General features: G+C 38.0%; 1 protein-coding gene across 16 annotated transcripts in view; it reads right to left on the bottom strand.

The window, feature by feature from the left end:
- Positions 1-2,282: 2,282 nt before the first annotated feature.
- ROBO2 (roundabout guidance receptor 2) overlaps positions 2,283-25,037 on the bottom strand; it is a 620,357-nt gene continuing 597,602 nt past the window's right edge. For 5 of the 16 annotated variants that reach the window (XM_039529402.1, XM_039529431.1, XM_039529411.1 and 2 more), the window contains 5 exons: positions 23,369-23,551; positions 18,461-18,631; positions 12,702-12,962; positions 7,416-7,616; positions 2,283-4,805 (listed from right to left, as the gene is read on the bottom strand). In XM_039529402.1, coding sequence (XP_039385336.1) covers positions 4,804-4,805; positions 7,416-7,616; positions 12,702-12,962; positions 18,461-18,631; positions 23,369-23,551 — 818 coding nt within the window. In that variant the 3' untranslated portion in view covers positions 2,283-4,803. The remainder of the gene's footprint in view (positions 4,806-7,415; positions 7,617-12,701; positions 12,963-18,460; positions 18,632-23,368; positions 23,552-25,037) is intronic. The other 11 variants (XM_039529445.1, XM_039529456.1, XM_039529473.1 and 8 more) reach the window with 3 other exon arrangements.

The raw sequence follows: 25,037 nt of genomic DNA, 5'->3' as shown, positions 1-25,037 counted from the left end.
CTTGAAAAGTTGTTGAAGGGTGTAAACACCCAGGAAGGAGAGGAATTACTGATTGCAATAAAAGAATTTTCCTGATGAAATTATATTTTCTGATTTCATCACATTACTCAAAATTTTATCTCTTTGTTTCACTCAGGAATCCCTTTCCTTCCTGGGTGTGTGCTCCCTTCAAGGATTTTTCCAGTGTTATCCTGTCATATCCCATTTTATATTTTTATTTATTGCTTGCTATACTTCTTCCAATTTTTAATAGAAATCCTGAATGAATCCATGTCCATGTCCTATTTGGTTTTCAGAGAGAACTTATTTTTAGTTAAAGGGTTCCAGATGTGGTGAATGTGTTAACAAAAAAAAATCAACTATTTTTTAAGACCGTGAGAACTACATATGTCTAACTTGTGGACAAAAGCATGTAAGTGAATTCAAAAGTCTATTACAGAACAGAATAGAACCTTTAAAGTTAGAGTTCCTATCTTTTTTTTTTGCCTTCACTCCTCAGCTCAATCTCCACTAATTTGAAAAACAAGAACAACAACAACAATGGACATGGCCTAAAATAAAGCACATCTACTTTTCAAATTTCAGGACTCTTCCTCAACACTGCTGCTGAACTTTTCCATTGTCAGGCAACATACAGGTTGGAGGCAAACACAAGCTAGAGTTATTTCGGACTGATTCATCATTTTCTAGCTCTCAGTATAGTTTAATAAATACATTAAAACAATCCATGTGTTTTAAAGAATTCTCTCCCCTCTCCCCTCCGCCCAAGAATTTGTGTACCACAAAGAAAGTACAAAAACTGTTTCTGTTGTATTTAAGGACCTTAGGGAGATATTTGCAACCTGGGTCCTGCATTTCTTAAACACTTCAAAGACCTGTTGAAGTTAATGATGATTTGGAGATGTATTAAAGATGCAGAGCAGGGCATTTGGCCCTGGTTTAATAACCTTTGAATCAATGGAAAGGCTCATTCAAAAGAATGGGCTTTAGATCAGGACCTTAATGTTAATGTTTAATAAATATTCTGTTTCAGGTTGCCATTTGTATTTCTGTATGTATCGTTGAAGTAGCTGCCCAAACAGTATTCTGAAGTACAGATTTTTTTTTTATTATTTCAACTGTCTTTTCCTTATTATTTACTCTATGCAAACCTCAGGGAAAACTGGTTTAGGGTCTGTTTATACTGGGGATATTTGTACCAGTGTACCTACACCAGTTCAAATCCCCAGGGTAGATGTGCTGCATCAATGTAAAACAGTTTCAATCCATGGTAAGCCATACAGCTGCAAGCCTTGTATTACATTGATGCAGCACGTCTACACTGGGGAGTGTGGCACCAACATTGCTAAATTGGTGAAGTTACATTTCTACAACTATTCTCACTCTAGATGAGACCTTAAACACAAGTCCCCCATGATGAGCAATATTTACCACTAGCCTAAACAGGCACAGCAGAGTTGATTTCAATTATGTCATGCCACTGACACTGGTGGTAAATTTGTCCCAGAGTTCCTAAGAAAGTTAGCAGCAGTGTTCAGCAATACTTGGTACCTGTAAGTAGACAGTGAACATTATAGCTCAGTATATGTTATAATTCCCTGTTTGTTCCCAGTTTATAGATTTATAGATTCCAAGGCCAGAAGGGACTGTTGTGATAATCTAATCTGACCTCTTGTATAACCCAGGGCATAGAACTTCCCCAAAATAATTCCTAGAACATATCTTTTAAAAAACATCCATTTGTGATTTAAAATTTGTCAGAGATGGAGGAGAATCCACCATAGCCCTTGGTAAATTGTTCCAATGGCTAATTACTCTCACAGTTAAAAATTTACATATTATTTCCAGTCTTGAATTTGTCTAGCATCAACTTCTAGCCATTGGAATGATTTATTTAGGGGTTTTTTTAGGTTATTTACGTTTATTTACTCTTTTCACATATTGACTCCTTACTCACATTATTTTAACATAAATTTGAAATGTGAATGTGTTTTATTTTTTTCCCCAGTAAATATACAATACACAGCTCGACAATACTATTAACCAACTTCTTATGGCAATTAAACTTTGCTGCACTAACAATACCAATGAAACACATTAAGAGGTCATACTTTTTCATGAACAAGCTGTAGTCAATAAACAAATTTAAAAAAACAAATTGGAAAACTATGTGCCACCACAACATCCCCTTTTAAAAAGCACATTATTAACAATAAATGTTTTCGGTTTAAAAACCAGAAATAATATTTTTTTAAAAATAGTAAATTAAACTGCATTTTAAAAAATATGTATTGTGGTTTGTTGGAAGTACACTGTATAGAAAAGAGGGAAAAAAAGATCACTTGTAAGATAATGGAGACACTTGGAGATACACACGGACAACTTGTTATGTAATATTGTAAGCAAATTATTAATGAACAAAAACATACAGAAGCAGATGGACAAGGTAGTGAATATCATGATACTGCACAGCTTTAATACTGACACACATTTACTTTCCAGTGGAATAGATAAAACATATCTGAAAGTAATTGGGATGGCTTTTGTCAACTTCTCATTATTCCAATTTTAAAATAGAACATAATGAGAAAGGTGTTCCACCAAAGCTCAGGTCAAGTGTTCAAATCAAAATCCTCTCTAATCATATTGAAATGTTTCCAGAGAACCAAAATTTGAGAAGTGTGCTGAAGAATCTGTATCTTCACATATCAGAGTCAGCATAAATCTGATGCCCTTTTTACCTTTGTTGAATATTTCTGTACGTTTACAGACAATGGCTTTAACTATATTCATTTAATCAGCAGGAAAATTACATATATTCATTGGTTACATATATAAATAAATTCATACATTTTGTTTTTGTCTTGTAACCATCTAAGTAACGGATTTGACCTTAAGAAAAGTTTAAATACCAGTTTTTGATATTTGACAGTTCTGAATACAATTGAAAACTGTAGTGTTTTATTGTATAATGGAACAATTAAACAAAATGAAAAGAAGCACATATATTTAGCAGTGTAATTTACTTGTCCGAGGACTTTGCCATCACTAAAAGTGTACTTCACTTAATACTGGTGAACTCCAAGGCGATATACAAAACAACATAGACAGGATATACTTAAAGGGTGTTTAAATGCAAACTTGCATTCATGATTAGGTGATTAATAGGAAAAAACCCTGTAGAATGTAATATTTAAATTAAGTATTGAATGAATGTGGTATACAATACATGTAGCATATTCTAACAAATGTTTGAAAAAATTACTCATAGGGATTTTGGAGGTGCAGAAAATCTAGAGAAAGTCATGAAAACTAATGATGAGACAGGATGCTGTTAATAATGTCCACTTACAGAGTTTGGTTTATTCAAAAAGTGTATAAACATGCGTTACTTTGTTATTATAGTAGGGTTTAAATTCACACGTTAAAAGTAGGTCAAAGTTTTTTTTGTTTGTATCCAATTTCTGAGAACATATTGCATTGAAAGAAAAATATTTACTGCAAACTGAATATAATTTTACCATTGCTTTCTTTTTCAAACACTAAGAATTTTGCTGCAAATTCCGTGGAATCAACTTCAGTTATTGAGGACTTCAGTTAATAAAACACAAAAGTTTCTAGACTGCATAAAAAACAACTCATGTAAATGAATTTCAGTGGTGCAGCTCTATCCTCTATTTTACTGTACATGTATTGGAAAGATGAACTAAGATACTCCAACATATTTCATTTTTCAGAAGCATCTTGAATATGTCTCAATAATAAATTGCATCTTTAACTATTTGCTAGGTAATCCCAGAGTTTATATTGTTTCTTTTTCCTGGGGGAATTTCTGCATTACATGCTGGATTTGAGAGATTAATTATGGTAATTCTTTTTAAAATGTAACATAAAAACAGCTTTAGTGAAACACCTTAATTTCTTTTATTTGTAGCAAGTTTTCCCGCCCTCCCCCCTTCCATTATTTAATTATATTGGGCAGGTAAAAACTGATCCTAAGAGTTGAGAAGCTTAGCGTTCTATTCAGAGGTCACAGTTCAACTCTGTAGTCACTTTTTTCATATTCACTCTTGAAACTCACATTTTCATCTTTTGACAGCCCCCCTTTTTTTTTAAATAGTAAGAGCAACTATGTTGCTTGTTATTAAAAGATTTAATTCTGTCCCTGACATCTTTGCTAACATCAGTTTTGCCTGTCATCTTCCTATTTCTACACCCCAATGGAAAACCATTTACCATACTCCATTACATCCAGCATTATCCAACACAGCTTACAGCACATAAAACGCTCTTCACACATTCAGTCTTCTTCTTCTTCATGTCACAATGAGTAGAGTTTTGTGCTTATCACCAAATAAAATTGCAGTGCAAACTTTAAACATAAAAGTTACACAATTAAAAGTTAATATATGGCACCACAGCCTATTAATTCACATATAGTACAACAGACCAATAAGAACAGACAATAATATGAACATAGCTAAAAAGAAGGTGAGCTTGCATAGCAATGCAACAAAAGAAATTATATACAGAGGGAAATCATTTTCATCCTGGAGGGTGATTTTTTTTTCTTTCTTTTTTATATACTCCTGACAAGAAATAGTTTAAGGTGGATGGTGTATTAAAGAGACGAACACAAGTATCTGTGGGATATGTGTGGCTGTGTGTCTTTACATTGCATTTACAGTTCTTTTAATAGTACATAAATAAAGAAAATGTTCATTGCACTGTTTAGTGTCATCACTTCCATGAGTTCAGACCTGATGGTCCTTCAGAGCAGCTTGGGATGTCTCTTCTCAACTACTCTATAGAAAGAAAAAGAGAAAAAATGCACTAAATAAAACAAATCCTCTGGCTACAGTACCACAGCACATCTCATAAACGTATTTTGGATTTTTTAAAATTGCTTTTAAAATTGCAAGTGGTTGACTTAAAAAATTCCACACTTACCACCAGTTGTACTAAAGATAACAAATATGTCTTCCTGTGTGCGTGTAGGTCAGGAGTTTCTGCCTTACCACTGTGTGGTAACTGCAAGTAAATATCGAGGGTCTGGTTCTCTGCTGTACCTCATGGAGTGAAGTGCCTGTGCTGAGAGTCCACTGGGATGTGTATGTATGTGTGTGTGTGTGTTGGGGGGGGGGAATCCTCACCTAACTGTTTAATGGGACTAGTGTAAATGCTAACCTAGGGCTGGATCCAAATTTCACTGAAGTCAGTGAAAGTCTATCCCTTGACATACCAGGCTTTGGACCAGAAACTAAGGCCTTACTTCTTCAGACTGATCCACATAGGTAGACAACATGTCTGCAGAGCTCCACTGACAAAGGGACTCCTTCTGGTGAGTATCTGCTCAGATATTACTGGAGGAATCTGGTGTAGGTACAGTTAAGCAGGATTAGGAATAGTTACAGGGTTGATTGTATCTAAGAAACATTTATTTGAATAGGTCTGAAAGAATATTATGTTAGTACACTGCAATTGCTGTCCAGGTAATATCTGTTATGCTGGTACTGCAATAGTACCCTATTTATTGTTTTTACTAGAGAGAGAAACAGTGATCAGAAGTGAAAAATATACATAAGTGGGAAAGAACAACATACTTAATATTTTTAAATGACCGCTATATCTTTTTCAAATGGAAAATCTGTGCTGAAGTCAAACCTGGGGCTCAGACTGGATATCAAGTAAAACCTGGTTATTTAGTTATGTACTTCAAGTGTTCTCTAATTGTGTCGCTTTTAAATTGCACTGCATGTGGAAATTAACATAATCTTTACTAGAGTGAGATACCAATTTTATGGGTCAGATCCACAACGGAGGTGTGCTTGGCAGAGCTCAGAGAGATGCAAAGATGTCTTAAAGGCACCTTTGCACTCCTCTGATCCTGGGGTCACCCTGTGATGGGTTGTACTCCTAGCTGCCTATGGCACCGTCATGGAAACTGGGGCCCATAGAATAATAGCAAAGTCCAAGCCACATCCCTCTTCCTCCGGCCACGTTCCCTGCATTGGTTGCATGACGGTTCACCCTAAGGCCTTGTCTACACTGGCAACAGCATGTAGCATAGGTGTAACTACATGCCGCTGTGAAAAGCAGGCTGCATTCATACTATGGTGTATAGCTACATGCATCAGTGGACGGCTCTGGCAAGCGGAAGGCCTTGCCAAAAGACTCCAGCAGCAGAGAGATCTCAGAGCCTTTCTCTACTGCCAAAGTCTTTCCCAATGGTGGGGAAAAGCTCCTGCAGTGGGGAGGCAGAGGGACACTACACAGCTAAAAATAGGAGTGTAGTTTGGGGGAAGCACTTCTTGGGCATGAATAAAGCCATGTAGGATACATACCTGGAGGTTTTGGTGTATCTTTATTCTACTCACCTACGCAGTGCCTTACTGTCTACACTGTTATTTATACCTGTGCTGGAGGGTGTACAATATATGTAATCTACATGCAACCATACATGGAGGCCTACCTGAGATACCCTATATATAGGAGAGCCTTCTGGCCCTGGGTAATCCAATACTGACATTGCTTTGCACTGACAAACATCAGCAGGGGTCAGGTATCAGCCTTCTCTAAAGGAGCTGCTGATGTGGTGAGAAAGTCCCAGAACCTCCTCCAAGACTTCTGGGCCCAGGTGTGTTCTCACTGTGTTTCTCAGGCAGCCAGAACACCACAGTATTTGCTGTCCCTGTTACTAAAAGGTCAGCTTCTATGACCTAACAGTCTTTGAGGTCTCATGTGAGTATACACAGCATGGTACCAGGTATGACATACATAGTGGTAACAAATTTGGGAAGGAGTTCTGCTGGGTGGGGGAACTTGAGAAAAAGGGAGGCACCACTTTCTTTGTGATGAGCAAAAGGGAGACTGAATCAGGGGGCAGAGAAGAGAGAGAAAGCTGAATGGGAAAGAGAGGGGGTAAAGAAAGGGAGTGATAAGTTTGCCTGCCAGAACAAAGGCCTCTTTTTAATGCACTTCTGTAACAACATCACCAATGCCACTTTCAGGTCAAGTAACTTGAATTTGGCCAAAAAATTCTAAAGGGTAACGAGTAATTCTAATCAGCTGACCTGATGTGTTTCCCTTTACACTAGCATCATAGATTCAAAGATGTGTTAAATAGATGACCCTGGCATGACTCACAGTACTAACACAGATTAAAAATCATGTTGCAGGGTGAAGTCTAAGATAAATCTAAAGGCACAGAAAGATACATTTCAATCATTTGCCTTTTTCACAAGGAAGTGACCTCTCAGAGATGACAGAGATCTGGGTCAGAATCATATCTGACTGACAAACTGAGCTTCTCACTCTCTGGAGTCCAATCTTGCGTCAATGAAAATTTTAATAAAAAATTGTTCTTTTTTTTTCTTTTTTTTTTACATTTGAATTGCAGCAAGAAAGACACTTACATAATTCACCAGTAAACTGTCCTGGATTATTTGATCCCATATATCCTACATCAAGAAGGTCACTAGCATTGCGTTGGTGACCTCCTCGCAAGGCTTCGCCTTTTCTGGGTCCAGTCGATCCTTTAGAAGAAGCTGTTCCTGAAGAGCTGTGACCACCTGGGGATGGGAAACTGGGCTTACTATATGGCACCAGTGCCTCTTCTAGAAAACACAAAATCATAAACATATTATTAACAGCATTATCCAGGTGTGGATATCAAACTCACCCAGTGTATATTACATTTAGAAAAGTTTTTTTTTATTTTATTTTACCTTATGATATGGCAGTAATAGCAAAAAGCCTCCATGTGCATCCTAAACTGCTTCCACAGATAATGAAACCAACGTGTTTGCATGTAAACTTATAAACTAGTTTGCATTAATTATAAAAATGAGATTCATTGTGAACAAATAGCAGATGAATTACAGATTGCTTAATAGAAATAGCTGCACATAGAATTTCCAGAATAATGTAATGATTATATTTTCCTTTAAGCTTCTAGGAGTGTGTTTTTTCTCCTCTTCTTTAGTTTAACTTATGGTAACACCACTTCAATCAATTTAGATAAAGAACTGTGGTATCAGCTAATTTAATTAGCTTCCTGGAGCTCAGTAATTTCCAACCATAGAAAGTACATTGGAAAAATCTCATTTTACAAATAATTCTATTACTTAAATATTTGTGGAGGAGTAAATCTTTCTGTGACACTCTTTCAGGGGCACTACATGGTCTTCTTTGAACAAAGGGTTATGCCCCTCTCAGTTTACCCCTCCTCTTGTGCAGATGAAGGATTGGAAGAATAGGCGTCTTGGGAGACAGAAATTCTTTGGGGATAGGCTTGCACCTCTGTGTTTGTACAGCACTTATCAAAACAGGGCCTCAAACCTGATTGGGTCCTCTGGGCATCATGGTAGTGACAGTAGCAGCAGCAAACAACAGAATTGGTTTGATTCTCAAACTGAGGAGTTTGGCTGTTTATTTTGTGGAACTATTTTTATTTTTGTACATGCAGCACTCTGGCCATCTTGACTAAATCTTGAGGAAGAGAACTTGATAACTACAGCACCAATTCAGCAAGGTACTTAAGCATATGCCTAACTTTAAATACATGAGTAGCCCCCACTAAAGTCAATGGGACAACTCACAAGCTTAAAGTATTCACTTGCTTAAGAACTTTCCTGAATTAGGGTTAAGATTTTTTCCCCTCTACCTATTGCTAAACCATTTAACTGGGCGAGGCATATCGTATTTAATGGCGGATAGAGACAGGGAGGGAGAAATAGAGAGGGAGTAGTGGAAAAGGAAAAGGGAGATAAGAGATTATATTTGACTCTCTTCCGTAATCTTAGTGCCCATCGATCTAGAATACTAGCACTGCAGAATATCCGCTTCATATGCTATGATTGTGCTTGTCCTTGCTGAAATGTAAGCAAACATTTAAAAGACATAGAAAGGTGGCATTTAGCTATCAATGACTTTTACATTTTATTAGCAGTTCTTTTCACAGCAAACCCTAACAATAGAGTCAGACAGAAACTCCTTCCAACAGCTGGATGAAATATGCAGCAACCTGCAAAGGCAGCAATAAACAGAAGTAGAGGAAATCAGTTTAGCAGAAAGCTGGACACATTTCTAGAGTATAGAATGGAGACGTTTAGGAGAATGAAATATACTATATACTGGTTTGTTTTCCCAGTTTTGGGATGAAGACTAAGGTTTTGATGAATAGTCCATTGATGAATAGTCCATTCCAGCACTTTTATGGGTGAAATGAAATATTTAGAAACAACCACCATCCCTATTATACTGTTACAATAATTTAATAGAATATATGATGTTATGATGTGGCCTGAGAAATGTGTAATTCATAAAATAAACAATAACAATATAAAATAAGTCAGATTTTTCAAACAGTCTAGAACTTGGAAGATATTTGTCTAAATCCCCAAAACAGCTCTGAAGGACATTTCCCCACCCCAAAAACAGCTTTTTATGTCCTGATCCTGCAAAGAGTTCAGTATCTGCCCATGTGGTTCTCTTTGCAGAACCAAGGCCTTAATTTACATCTACAAAACTGGTGTTCGTTTGTCCAGACAGGTGTTCGTATGACCCACCTGAGCTGGACAACCACAATGTTCTCCTTGTTCTCAAAACTACTCTAATCTGATTTGCATAGTGTGCCTATTATTGGGGTAGCTGAGCATATCACATTTAGGTATGTTGCTGCTGTTACTCCACTTAGTGATCCTGAGCACGCTCAAAAGTCATCAGTGAAAATATGGTTTCCAGTACTAGACTACTCATGCTCTTTTGAAAAATACATGAAATTAGGGGCTTAGTTCTGCACAATTGAAGTCAATGGGGGCTATGCCCTTGATATCAATGGCATTTTGACCATGTCCTAGGTGGGACCCTACAATAGAAAGAATAATAATCTCTTCGTATATAATTAGGGTTATTATTACAGCTATTACAGTACTTTAAAATATGTTAATAAATGTAACTGTCATTCATTGAATAAATCATCTGACAAATGCAGCAAAATTTTCATTGCATAGGTCAATCGATGTAAAAAAGAAGAATGTATTCAGTACTCAGCCAGATTCCTTATTGTTTTATATGTGCAGCACCCAAAGTGGGCTTGGTGTTTTATAGGTACAGTATGTATGGCCTCTGCCCTGAAGAATTTACAATTTCAAGCTCTGATCCTGCAAACACTTATGCGTGTGCACAACTTTACTCATGTGAGTACTCCCACTGACTTCATTTCTGAACCAAATCAATGACACTATTCAGGAACACAATTTGCCACAGATGCAGGTGTGTGTTAGACCCAGGTCCAAATGTAGACGTGATACACGGAGTCAAAGCAATGAAATGGGGAAGGTAGGATGAGGGAAGAATGGAAGGGAGGTTATAGCTACTGTGGTTTCTTATGCATGTTCTTTTATTCTTCTGCTATATCTATCTATCTATCTATAGATAGATATAGCAGAAGAATAAAAACATGCATATATATATATATATATATTGCTATATGCAAGTGTTTGCAAAGAGGTTGCAATTAGCTTTCTTTTGTAAAGCAGATTATGACTACTCACTTTCAAACTAAAAGTCATGCTTTCAAAATATTAAGGCTAACACCCAGTAACAATAGACATTGTTTTGAATGGTATCAAGGAAATTGAGCAAACAGTTTTTCAGAAAGACAACAATTAAAAATGCCTTCTTTTGAAAATATTTGTTAAGTGTCTAACCCTGTTATCTGGTGAATGGATTCCCAATGAACTTCATCATTAATTGGGAAAATAGTTCAGGACAGATTTCAAGAAAAAAATATACTCATAATTAACGTAATAAAAATGATACATGAGTATCCATTGTTAAACCTAATAGAGAAAAGAATACGGAGAAAGAATGCTTCAATACAAGAAATTGGAGTAGACAAGAAACACACGCACAGTGAAAAATGCTGGCACAGCTTCAGTGAAGCACCTTGCATTCAGCTACTGGCCATCACGGAAAGCATTTGGAGACAGATTTCTGTATGTCTCACACTGAAGGAGAGGGCTGCAGCAGCTCCCAATGTACCTCCTAAGGTATGCATGAGGGAAAGCCAACTGCCTTGCATCTGTAAAGTTTCACAGGACAGGAACTCTGCAATCACTCTAACCCCTGTGGGGCCTGATTCAACACTCACTGAAGTCAGTGGGAACCAGTCCTTTGTACTCAATGGGTTTTGGCTCTGACTCAGGTGTGAGGTCTGAGAGCCCTAGAACTGTAGACCCCCTAAGTTACATAATAGTTAACATCCTCATCAGGCCTTCCTGCACATTTACTAGAAATAGAGATGGGGACCCTTGTTGCTGTGGAATTTTGAGTTTGGTAGCAGAGGAGCTTCCCTGAATATAGCTTCACATAACAGATATACATACAGTATATCAGAGGTGTATATGTAGAAAAAGTTTGTAAGTATGTCTTGTGGGTCAGAGTTAAGGTTGTTATTGGACTGTACCAGGTGAAATCTCACATGTTAATATTGTTTTTAAACAAACATCTGTACTGCAAAGGTGGTAGAACAGACATATAAATGACCTTTCACTTGTCCATACTAATGAAGGATTGTTTTGGTTTGTTTTTAATGGCATATTCCTGTTATTTATTAAAATATGGGTTATCATATTTACATAGCAACTGTAACCAGACATTAACATTTTTTTTGCTTTTGCCTAGAACTGAAGAGACCAGTCATTTTCCTTCTGAGGCTGTCCTGAGAAGCAGATAAAGGAGGATAACATACAGGTATCAGAAAAGGACCATTCAGAAATCCTTGCTCCAGGACAGGTACACCTACCCATATCATTGTTTTTACAGGTATGAGATTAGCTATGAGAATTAGATTTAAATACTTATTGCCAGTGTCATTGTGTAAATTTAGTACATGCATGAGGGTCCAGCATGGCCCTAGAAAAAAGAACTGTATATGCCTTGCTTCTATGCTGTATGTTCCTTGTGCAATTGTCCCCTTGCATCGTTCTATTTTATCAGCACTGGACTAAGATGTGAGACAAAGGTTACGGAAAATAGTTAGGTGTCCTGAAACAGAAGCTGTTAGTGGCTGAACTGAAGGAATCTGTGAATGTTGTAGAGCTGAATCTCCAGTCCAATCTCACCTCCTGTACATGGTTTTACAGGCCTGAGATCCATTTAGAAGTCAAGCTCAGTAATCAGCAAAGACAAGTTCCCAGATAAAGTCTATATTGTCATCAATCGAGGCCTTACTGAGGAAGGCTATTTTGTCATATACTTGAGTAGAGAGGAAAGGATGCTATAAATATAGTGGGGAAAAAATGGCTTAGGCTAAGGAGGGTCAGCCCTCTGTAGGCATGCAAAACAGCTAGTGCCAATTCAGTTGCTGGTTGAAGATACTGCTATATGTGGCCTTACATGTACAATTAAATACATTTATAAAGGGGAACAGTTAAAAGGCCGTTCCTCTTGCTTTGCCCACCAAGAACAGAGTTCAGATTTTGTTTTTTTGCTGCTACATTTGACAATATTATTAATTCCCTAAATAGTGTAATGAATGCATTGGCTTAGGGGGTGAATGTATTTATTCTTCTAAGTCTTGGCAATGCTGGGGACGACTGGTTTAAGGTGATCTTATATTCTAGTGAGTTATAAACCTCTACTGGAAATGTTTCAAGAAGCTGTCTACACTTCTTTGACTTGTGCAGCACACACACCTGATCCAAATGCTTGTTTATGTTGGGCTTTTCTGAAATCTTCTTGACGTTCTGTGGAGCTTATCCATTCCTGGGTTTGTCGCTGCCACTCTAATGATGTTCTAGCTTGACGATCCAATGAGCTCTTTGTTTCATCTATGTTGGAAGTATGCTGCCTCTCAAGAGAGCTTCCTTTTCTCTCTGCCGAGCCTCCACGCTGGCCAGGGCCTATTTGCTGCCTTAAACCCTGACCAGGGGGCGGATCTGGTGGTGGTGGAAGATCTAAAAAATGTGAATAAGATTTAGAACAAGCTAATATTTAATTGAAACATGTTTTGTTTGAAACCGCAGAGAAAAAAATGTCCCCTAATAAAAGGATCTGAGTCACTTATTATGACTTTTTAAAAAAAGGAAATGCATGTTAGTCAGAAATGCAGTTTATTTGTTCTCACTACTAGCCTCTCCCTCCAGCAATTGTGCTACTAAATCTTCCATGAAATCAGTAGAATATGAGCTACAATTTGTGTTCCTTGATGTATACATGATGTATACTACTGTACTTGCCTCATTCAGCAACAGTTAAGGAATTTTGTCAAGTTGTGAAAAATTAATCCATTATATTTGACTCAGTTTATTCTGTTTCAGTCTGTTTGGGACATACCTCTCTGCCCCCATCCTTGAGTTTCACTTTCAGTTTCAGTTTTGAATGAACTCAAAATCTAAAAGTAAAATTCAATCAAATCCCACCAAATTTCACATAATTTCACAAAATATCAAGTTATTTTAAAAATGTGTCTTCACTGACAATAAATTATTATAAATGTTCAAAATATATTTTAAACAGAACTATTTAATAAGAGGAATATTTTTTTCCAAAAAAAATCTCACTTTTTCAGAAAAAAAGTTCAGTCAAAACTTGCTATTTTGGAAAAAATTCAGCCACATCATAAGTTTAAAGAACATATAGTTTACTCAAATCAAAACAAATTTTCAACTGATCACTGAAGGTCACATGATGTTCAGAATAACTTGTATGCTACATTTCAAAGTTTATATACTAAACCACTAAAGTGGTAGTACTGTTCAAAAAAAGAGGTTTCAAAGTATGTTTGTGATGAAAAAAGCATAAGCACATAAGAACGGCCATACTGGGTCAGACCAAAGGTCCATCTAGCCCAGTATCCAGTCTTCCGACAGTGGCCAATGCCAGGTGCTCCAGCGGGAATGAACAGAACAGGTAATCACCAAGTGATCCATCCCCTGTCACCCATTCCCAGCTTCTGGCAAACAGGTTAGCGACACCATACCTGCCCTTCCTGGCTAATAGCCGTTGATGGCCCTATCCTCCATAGAGTTATCTAGTTCTTTTTTGAACTAGATAAGCATACTTTTCTCACTATATAGAATCCTGAGACAGTGATCAAAGTTGGAAAATGATAGCTCAAAAAGTGAAATTTTGACTGAAGTTATACAATAGGAAAACAAGAGACAGTGGCTCTTTATGCCTCAAACTCAGATTGTGAGGAATTAAAAAAAAAAATTGAAGTGCCTCTGACATTCCCCTGAGAAGCTGCCCCATGTTGCCTATCTTTAGTGTATGAAGAACAGCCTGTAGCTCATCATTGTTATGTACTATATTATGGTTCAACTAATTGTATTGGGAACATTTTACAGATATGTTGGGAGAGATCCTCAGATTGTGTAGCTCAATTGACTCCAGTGGAGTTATGCTTGTTTATACCAGCTGAAGCTCTATCCTTTTGTTTTTTACCCTTCAGAAATTACAGCATTTGAAAACTTTTAATTGGAACTTGACCAGGAGCAGTGGATAGTATGAAGGATTATTCCTCTGCTTTTGGAACCTGAGAGGAGTCTCAGGGTTGTAGCTATAAAGGGGCTGAAGCAATTTTCACATATTGATGAGGAGGTCTTGGTCAACAGATTTATTTTAAAAGGATGGCAGTGTTTCAGTTTTATATGGGGTAAGATTTCTCATTTTCCATGTCCTTGATAGTAGAGGTGATACTTGCATTTCCTATGTGTGGGGCAGTGTTGTCTCCAAAGTTGATGAGACATCTTCCCAATCAGCACTTCTGTCTTGCATAGTTAAATGAGAAAATGCTGGTTATTTGGGACAACAGGTCAATGTATGGGACAGGAGAGTTATATCTGGTAGCAGCACTTCACCTTTGTTCTTGAATGAGGTGCCAACCCCCAGATTGAGACCTCTCTCTTCTGGCTAGCACAATATTATAATAATCTGTCAGTGGGCTTGGTGTATACTTTATGTTCAGTGTTAATTTATTTGATTTTTTTTTAGTTATGAATATAAATGTGACCTTCTATGCCAACGACTGTGTTTGAGTTATTGTAGGTGGACGACAGGAGGGGTATGGGAGCCTGCCAATGTTAAAATTGCTTTATAGTGTTGGCTTCCAAAATGGCATTCCTTATAATTGATTTTACTGCAATCATAACCAGTTACCTTACAAGAATCACGACACTGGCATCTGCTTATGCAATTTGAAATTCAGATTATTGAAGTTGTAACTTACAACCTCTATTTGAAAGTCCATGGAATTCAGTAAAGGCAGTTTGTAATATGGAATCTGATTCTCCAGCATAGAACTATTACAATTTCACATGAACAAAATAAATATAATAGGGATCAACAAATGTGTAAATTTTAAATCTGCAACAGACAGTAGCACAGAAAAAGAACTTCATTAAATTCAAAAATTGTTTCAGTATTTTACTTTATACAGTGCCTTTCATCTGACTATCCCAATGCACTTAAACTTTCATTAATCAAACACTGGAGAGGAAGAAAGCCTTGTTGTTAAGGTACAGCTTGGGAATCAGGAGATCTGGACACAACTCCTGGACCTGCAGCAGATTGACCTTGGGCAAATCACTCATCCTCATCTTTCCTGCAATTCCATCTGTAAAATGGATATTGTTGCCTACTGCACAGCAGTGATGTGAATATTGATGTTTGTAAAGGACTTTGAAATCCTTGGATGATATCAGCAAATTAAATAACTTATTTTTGAAGGCAGTCTCACACATTTTTGGAAGTAGGGTAGGTCTGTCTTAGAGAATCCATATAGGTTGGTCCCACCCTGAGTTGAGGGTTGTGGAGCCCATGTTGTACAAAGGCTGGCAGGGGAGGACTGTAAGCACTGATGGCCCTACTAGCCAGTCATGGCCTGATTTAGTGTTGAGCTGGCTAATTGCTTGCTCTCTGTCTCAGGACTGGCTGGGAAAGAAACACCCTTTCCTCCCTTTTCTAAAAGAAGTTTTGCATTTAGTGGTAACCCTTTTGCCTCCCTTCTTTTCCTGTGTCTGTGGCATTAATTATCCCTTCCCCCTACCTTTAGCCTTAGTTAAGCTCACCGGACACGCTCTGCTGTCTTCCCTGAGCCTATATAAAGGTTTCACTGCATCTGGAGCCATGATGAGCCCGTTCCCATTTCACAGCAGGCTAATCTCTCCCGCCCACACACTCTGCTCTGTGTCTAAATCAATGGTGGTGGCAGCACCCCACATAATATAAAATCACTGCATAGTAATCAGTCAACAGGTTGGGATTTGGGCTACCAGCAAAGAATAAGAGAGACTGGATGGATTTACAATCCCACTTCCCTATGGCCAGGCTAGTATGGTTAGATTCATCTCCATAGCACAATGGAGGGGAGTCAACTCGTTTCCTAAGATCAATATCTCCAAGAAAATTGTAAACCAAGAAATGAGGGGATTTCAGAGGGGAGACCCTGGTACATGATGGTATTGCCTAGTATCTTAGTTGTTCCATCCCAATGGGATTCATCTTTCTGATGTCAGGTACTACATATTTATCTTGGATATCCAGCAACTGATTGGTTTGGTGGGATGCCAGCCAACCACCACTAGCAATATCTAATGGCTGGATCATAAATTTGCAAGCCAATTTATAATTGAAATGGTGGGTGGTGGGGGTGAAGGCCTTGTCTTCTGATCGCCTAATTGAGTGACAGGGATTCAGATTCTTTAGCACAAACCCCAAGCAGAGATTAATGGAGAGTTGGCTTAGGCTTAGTCTAACCCTCTTTATGAGTGTAGAGTGCTGGCTGCCTTTCATGGCCAAGTCAAACAGGCTCTTAGGCTGTCATCAACTGGATGAAGGCACAGCATATGGTTGGAAGGTAGGCTGCAGGCACCCCTTTCTGCAAGATCTGGCCATTCATTGTTTTTCCCAGGAGTGATTTTTATAAAGCTGCAGCCTATGAGCTGTTCTTTGCAATCAGGGTGTGAGTATCCTCCTTACAGTGGCATAGGCAAAGGTGAGCAGAGGCAAAGACTGGGCAAGTCAGTGGCAAAGATGAGGAAGTAACTGAAGTGCTAACTCCAGCTCCACTGCTTTAGTCACTAGATGTACGTCCTCTCTGATTCTTCTTCTATGGCTTTGTCAAGCATTATGTTTCACTAAAGATGTAAATTTAAAATCAGCCAGGAGGGTATAGTGTAGTTAAAATATGTAGCTTGCAGTGCTCTGCAATTTATAAGTTTATTAAATAAATAAGTAATGGAAGAGTTTACTAATGGATTTAGAGCACCGAGAAATGTTCATAACAGAACCTGACACCACACACCACCTGACTTCTGCATTTGCTGGAAGATTTGTCAAGGCTCACTAGCCATTAGAAAGAAGAAGAGACTCATTTCTGAGTGAACACAGACTCACAGGCATAAATCCCACCCAAGCATTGTTTGAGGGACCACAAAGTTCAGCTGATCCTATGGTACCAACTGAAATAGGGAAAAATGCAGCCTCAGGGGATGCCCTTCTTTCTGTCTCTGATTTGCCTGTGTGGAAGAGAGGGCAGCTGCAAAGCATCAGGGGGGACTGAAGGGTTGACCAGAAAAATGAGGAGAGCATCCACTCCCCACCCTCATTACAGGAGTGGTGAAAATGGCTGATGGCTCTTTTAAAGCTGATTGTTTGCCTGCTGTCCTCTCCAAATCCTTCAGCGTTTACAGTAGCCAGCTATGAGAGCAGCAAAAGTGGTAAGACAGCCACACATAGGAGTAGCAGATGGTGGTTGCTTCTTTTGCTCATCAGAAGTGTAAGTGAGGTAGGAATAACAGGAGAGGTGGTTGTTCAATTGATTAGAAGGAACAGATCCACCAGGGATTTGCAGGTTGGAAGAGGGGATTAGAGAGAAACAGCGGTGTCAGGGAATTGAAGAGAAAGACAGAGCCACTAGGGCGTGGAGGTGAGTGGAATTCAGGAATGGGATAGCATTACCAAGCAGTGGGATAGGTGGGCAAGGAAAGCATGGCATGGGTTAATATGGACCTTTTGTATGGGTGGCACAAAGAGCATGAGCAAAGTGGAACACAGCACGGCACACTTTGAATTTGTTCTTGGGAAATTCATTTGAATAGTGTTACCTCCATACATTGGCTAAAGTCATGGTTTTGGAGTGAAAGCAGATGAAATTCAGTCGTTTTAGATGTGACTTGCAATGACATTTCTGGAAACCTGAGAGGAGTTAACCCATCCATAGATGAACCAAAGAAAGGTTTGCTTGAAGTCCTGCTCAATGATGAATCAACCAAGTTTTGCACAGCTCTCATTTCAACGTTATTCACTTGACAACTTAGAGATCTTACATCATGGAACAAATAGCTCATTGGAGCACACACACTTTAAGGGAACACTCTACGTTTTTTTCAGTCCTGCATGAATGTAACATATCAGTACTACTACGGAGCTGACTTCAAACCAAAGAACTTACCGTCTGTCATTCCCTCCCTGCGGTGAGGCAATGGGAGTTGGTCCAATCTACCCCCCTTGTGTTTTTTAGTAGGCCTAGGCCTCTGACTCTGATTCAGGGCTGCACTGGTGTTACTGTCAGTTGAAAATGGGCTGCTTGGCCGAGGTCGCTGAGAGGAAGGGTATGCTTTGCCTAGAGGAAAAAAAAGGAAACCAAAATGGAAAAAGTTATTGCAATGAAGTAAGCTGTGCTCTCATGTGTCTGATCTGCATATCTTTCCTTTCAGCGCTCACGTGAAAATCGTCAACCCTTTGCGGCGGGGACCATCTTTTTGTTCTGTGTTTGTACAGTGGGGTCCTTGTCTATGACTAGAGTTCCTAGGCTCTCTGGTAATACTAATAATATTAATGATGATGATCAAGATAAAGTAAGAGCCCTGCTGAAATATCCACAGATGACAATCATTTTAAAATACTCCACAATAAGCCAAGTGGGAAACTCAGCATTATATTTAACTAAAACCATTCCAAAACCATTATGTTAAAACTATTATATGTTGTTTAACTCATGTCTACTTTTTATACTAAAGAGATGTATTCAGAATAATTTCTTACACTTGCAGGGGGATAAAATAGTTTTGCAATTATATAACATTTATTCACCCTATATCATCTTTCTCTGTGTATAGCAAACATATACTGGGTCAGATTCTTAGCTTCGTGACTCCAATGTACTGTATATGTGGTGTAATGCCAATGACACTAATGTAGCTGATTTTACAAAATATATACTAACTCATGCCTATAGATCTATGGACCCAAACAAACAAAGAGCAAGAACATTTATTTTTGTAAAGATTTCCCCATTTTTTTATTATTTTGTGAGTATGCACGTGTATGTAAAAACTTATTCTGGACACATGTTGGCTAACTGAATTGATTACTCAGAGATCTGTTTACACTAGAAACACTTCCTCTAAAAAAACACCCCTCCTCTGCTTGACTCTATTCTAATGGGGCATTCAAGAGTATCACAGCAGGGGTTGTTTGATGACAATTCAGTTGCTTTATTCATTTCTTTTTTACATGTATATATAAATTCAATCAAATTCTCCAAAGTCTTTTGAATACATTGGCTTATTTCCTATTAAGATTGGATGATCCCTTTGGAATCTTTTCAGAATGTTTTATTCTTGTTTCGCTTATTTGACATCTGTAACAAGTACCTTAGGAATTTTAACATTGTACTTTGTTTTGAATTGGTGGTTATTCTAATTTTCTTTAATTGTATCCAGAGTTGAATGTGTTAAGGCAACCAAACATCTTGTTTTTCTTTTAAACCCGGAAGGATCAGTGCTTAGGTCTGGCCAAACTGCACAGGACTTGATAGGAGAGATGAGATGGCTGTATGACATCTTTGTGCTCCCAGGCTGCTTGGGAGTGGTTTTGGTGTCTGGTGAAAAACTTAGAGATGACTGTGGGCTGCTCTAACTTAAACTGGCTGTTAATATCCCTCAAAGAGCCAGTATGCTTGCAGGAACTCTACTGGACTACAGTAGAGTTCTAAATACACCCCCTTCTTTTAGCCATGCCCTAGCACAGACCCTACTCTGGTGGGGTCTTTTAGGATTAGAGATAGCTATGTTGGCTTTCTGTCATCTGGGGTTTCCTCCATGACAAGGGAATCTTTATCTGCCAATTGGTAGAGTGTTACAGCCCTTTGCACTGCCGGAGTGGTGCAAAGGAATCAAGATCTCTCCCACAATCTCCCAAAGATTGATTTTTAGTAATTTGTACATGCAAGAATTGCTTTTTCAGCATTTGATTTCTTATTTTTCCTAGTTATAGATTCAACCAGAAACAAATACATGCCAAAATAGTGAGGATTTGATTTAAAAATTGTAAGGAAAAGAAATTCAGAGATGAGTCTGAAATCCCATCATTAACTCACTCCATATTGCAACACAGATGTTTTGTAAAAATAAACCCCGCCAGCACGTAGATACCATGGAGTGTAAAAATAACCTCCTCCATGGAACTTTAATCTGCACCAGAGGAGATTAAAGGAAAAGTTTCCTAGTGCATGTTAATGTAGCACTGTTTGAAACGGGACTACATTAATGAGCACTTGGGAACTTTTAGTGCACACCAGTACAGTCCACACTGTTCAGTCAGTGCATGAGATGTTAGTGAGGACTAAAATTTGGTGCAGACTAAAGCACCTTGTAGGCAAGCCCTGAATCTAGGATGAAATTTCATCTTTAAGTGAATTCTCTTGCTTTCATGGGTATAAGTCTAACCCTTAATTCAGCATGCAGGCTTTGGAAAAAATATATGACATGTTTGTGATTGACTTAAGTACCTATAAAAGAGAGGGGCTAACAATAGTACTGACTTGAGTCGTACACAGGGCAGGCAGGTGATGTGCAAGCTTCCCAGCACAATTCTTTCATTGCACCTCAGATCTGACCTGTAGCATATCTGTTATTCTTGTCTCTTTAGTAAAATCTGCTCAATTGTGCCAGACTGACTGTATTAGTGATATAATCATCCCATTACAGGGTGTTATAAAAATGAGAAGAAAAAAATACTCCAAATCATTGAGCTATATGACAATTAGCACAACAGCACCTGGAAACCTGAATGAGTGTGTCATGAAGGAGAGATACTTTGGTCCCGATTACCAATGCCTTGTCCCCTGCATAGTCACAGGCACCCATGAAAAGTGAGTGTAAGATGATACCAAATCAGAACGTGCCAGTCGCACCAGTGATGGTATTTTACACCCACTTGGCTAGAGGTGTTAATGACTACACTGGGTATAAGGTAGTGGAGAATCAGGCCTTGAGATAACACCCCTGAATGACAGTCATAAAGAATATTGCCTCTTCTCAGCTAGAGAAATGCCCTGTGAAGAGTCATTATGGTGCATCAGGTAATATGCATTTTAAAAAATGCATAAATATATATTGTTTGATAGACATGGCCCAGGAGGTATCACTAAAAGTATCATATAGTCATTAAACTATATCAAGTCCCAGGAAGTGTTTTTGCTTGCTGCATCAGACCCACAGAGAACAAAAATCTTTTGCCATAATGGTCCTGTGATGATAAGGGATACTTTGGCATATTCTAAACTGTAATGGTTCATCAATTAGGTAATATGTTAGCATGCAATTTTTAAAATGCACATCAATCACTTGATAAATCATAATACCACCATCAAATAATTGAGTGTTTTTCAAGCTGGACACTCCTAATACTTGACCAGAAAGATGCACCTTTCTTGCATGGCTATGCTACAAAATAATACATTTTAAAGTTTGTGCATGTGGAGGGGAAGAGGGCCTGTACCTCGTAATGGGCCTGATCCACACAACATTAAATCAACATTGACTTCAATGGACTTTGAATAAGTCCCAGTGAGAGCGCACAAAAACTAGAAAGGATGCAAAAGTTGTGGTGCTCTCACACAAGGCTTTTCAAAGAGTCTCTTCAAGCAAAATAATCAGTGTTAAATGATATTTTGGCCAAATTCTCCCCATATTTTGGCACGTCTAAAGGCAGGCAGTCTATTTATTTATTTCCCTATGAAAAGACAGACTGAACAAATCAATGTTTCACAACTGCAGAGGAGCAACTGGAGAGCTTTGTCTGTTTTTAAAAGTGAAATAACTGTTTTAAACATTGATGAATTTAACTAAAGAGTCGGGTGAAATCCCGGCTCCACTGAAGTCAATGGCAAAACTCCCACTGATGCCAATGGAGCCAGGAATTTTTACCCTCTGTCTTTGTGAGTGGCTTGGGTGAGTGCCAAAAACCTTTTCTCCATTTCTAAGGTATTTGCCATCTAGTCACTGAGGTAATTTTGCATGCATAAAGACTGCAGGATCAGCCTCTATGTTTATGGGCAACTTTCCTAAATGCAAATAATGTACTAAAGGGCAAACTTTATGTGAGAATGGTACTAAAAGTTCCAAAGTTATGGAAACAGGGTAGTACCTGCAGGCAGAAATGTGAAATGAGTGTGTAACAACAACAAAAAAGTTCCCTAATTAAAATTGTGCTGTTAGTTTTTGTCAGTTTAATTAAACAGCAAAGGTTGTTTTTAGATAAAAGTCAGGATACACAAATCAATTCTCGCTGTGTCCAGAACATTTTTATTACATTTTACTTATCTCTTTTTTTTGCTAAAAATGAACATGTGAAACATGACACATAAGAGGCTTGTGAATTATAAATCACATAAAGTAAATTATATTTACTCTTCATTTGTTTCAGAAGGAAAGAGTGTGTTGTTTTCAAAAGCAATACTCATTTTGCCACTCTTACATTTAACTTGTAGATGCAGGTGATATATTTTTAATTAATATCCTGAAATCCAAATATAATAAGTTATTCCAATAAGTGCCATTAAAGCAACTGATTAATAAGGCTGTTAGTGATAAACTTACACCAGCTCATCCCATGCTTAGAGAGCCTTCCCAGAAAACACATTGTGCAAAAGAGATGCACTAGAATAGCAGTAATGGAGGTAATGACTAAGTGTGCTCTTCATCACTAGAAATATTATTGATTGTGAGAAGATTTTGCAAAAAATAAATCATCAAAAATTGCATGGCAAAATTAGTAGTCTCTTTGCTGCAATATAAAAGGGAGCACATGTCAGTAAATCCATAGTGGAGTCATAGTAAAGGGAAATAGCAGATTGAAGCTGGTGATTAAAAGCTTGTGCTATTCATTGCTTCGGAGTACTAAAATTAAAACACAGTGGAAGGTTTTGATTAAAGCTATGCAGAAAAAAAACTGTCCAACCTCCTTATTCCATGCAGGTTAAATAAATTCTGAGTGAGACTTGAGTTCACTGAAAAGAAGAAGAGAAAGAAAAGGAAGAGACCATGCAGAAAGCATCAACTTTGAGTCTACAAACCTGTTCTTGTCAGGCTGGTTCCATCCAGCCTAAACCCAGCTTTATCTGCTGCTGCAACCAGTGCTTGTGCAAAACTGCCGCTGGTAAAGATCGAGTCATCTGAGGAGCTACCTACACTAGATCTATGACTAGAAAAGTTACGGTCCTCATCAGACGCAGAACCCCATCCATTTACCATTGAACCTAAAAACAAATGTAGGGGTCTAGTGAGTTGTATACATTTAATATCTTATCTGTTTATCTAAAGCTCAAAGACCCACCATGTTTATTTTCTCTCATCAAGAAAACAAAAGTTTATCTGGGAGAGTCTGGCATCAAAGCATTATCTGTGTACAAGGAATCTTTCAGGAGTAGATGGAATTACATTCATAGGTTGTCCCTTGATCATTTGACCATATGTACAAAATGGACCAAATTCTGATATCATCTATACTTATGAAAATTCTGTGTCAACTCCACCAAAGTCTATGTGTTTACTGAAAATTTACAGCAATGTAAAGGAAATCTATTGCCACATGATCTGGCTCCATATGTTGTAAAGTAGTGCATAGCCTGACATTCATAATGTAAGGCCTTAATTTAGGAGACCATGAACGTGCATAAGTCTCACTGAACTTCTTTAAATTGAACATTGAACGCATGCTTACATACTGTAAGAGATGGTGTTAAGGAACTATGTAAATGCTTTCTTTAATTGAGGCCTTAAAATGGTTATGTGATCTGTAAGTCAAAACTAGAGAGTAACAAGTACATACTGCAGTTCATTGTAATTCCTTGAGCAAATTCAAAGAGTTTCAGTCTTAAAGTTTTGTTGGGAATAGATTTGCAGGAAATATGTGACTAAATTCTGAATTTAATATTGAGTCACTTACACATTCAAATGCTGCCTTCCTGCCCTGCTCATGGGTTACCACTATTGTAAGAAAAAAGTGCAACTACAGTGACAAAAACATATTCAGAAATAGAACGGATCAAATCGCTTGAGAGAGAGAAAGAGAATGAACATAAGTATAATACTTAATACTGATGGAAGGATACATCCTTTTGGCTCCCCAGTTATCTGTACTTTTTAGCATCTGAAGCGTGGTTTTGATACACAATGTACAGTATACAGATTTCAGAGTAGCAGCCGTGTTAGTCTGTATCCGCAGAAAGAACAGTAGTACTTGTGGCACCTTAGATACTAACAAATTTATTGTAACATAAGCTTTTGTGCGTTACAGCCCACTTCATCGGCTGCATGTAGTGGAAAATACAGAAGGAAGATATATATATATATATATATACAGGGGCCATTACACAAAGTAAAACTATTTCCCCATGCTTATCTCCCCGCACCCAGTTCCTTATATCTCCTTGTCAAGTGCTGGAAATGGCCATTTTAATTACCACTACAAACAGTTATTTTTCTCTCCTGTTGACGACAGCTCACCTTAACTGATCACTCTCCCTATAATGTGTATGGTAACACCCATTGTTTCATGTTCCCTGTGTATATATATCTTCCTTCTGTATTTTCCACTATATGCATCCAATGAAGTGAGCTGTAGCCCACGAAAGCTTATGCTGCAATAAATTTGTTAGTCTCTAAGGTGCCACAAGTACTCCTGTTCTTTCAATGTACAGTATAGTATGTACTACATTTTCAAGAGTTAACACTGAGTTTGGG

The sequence above is a fragment of the Mauremys reevesii genome, linkage group 1, assembly GCF_016161935.1.
Source record: "Mauremys reevesii isolate NIE-2019 linkage group 1, ASM1616193v1, whole genome shotgun sequence".
In the NCBI taxonomy this organism is placed as follows: Eukaryota; Metazoa; Chordata; order Testudines; family Geoemydidae; genus Mauremys; species Mauremys reevesii.
The sequence above is the reverse complement of the archived record's forward strand: the minus strand, read 5'-3'. Positions and strand labels throughout refer to the sequence as shown.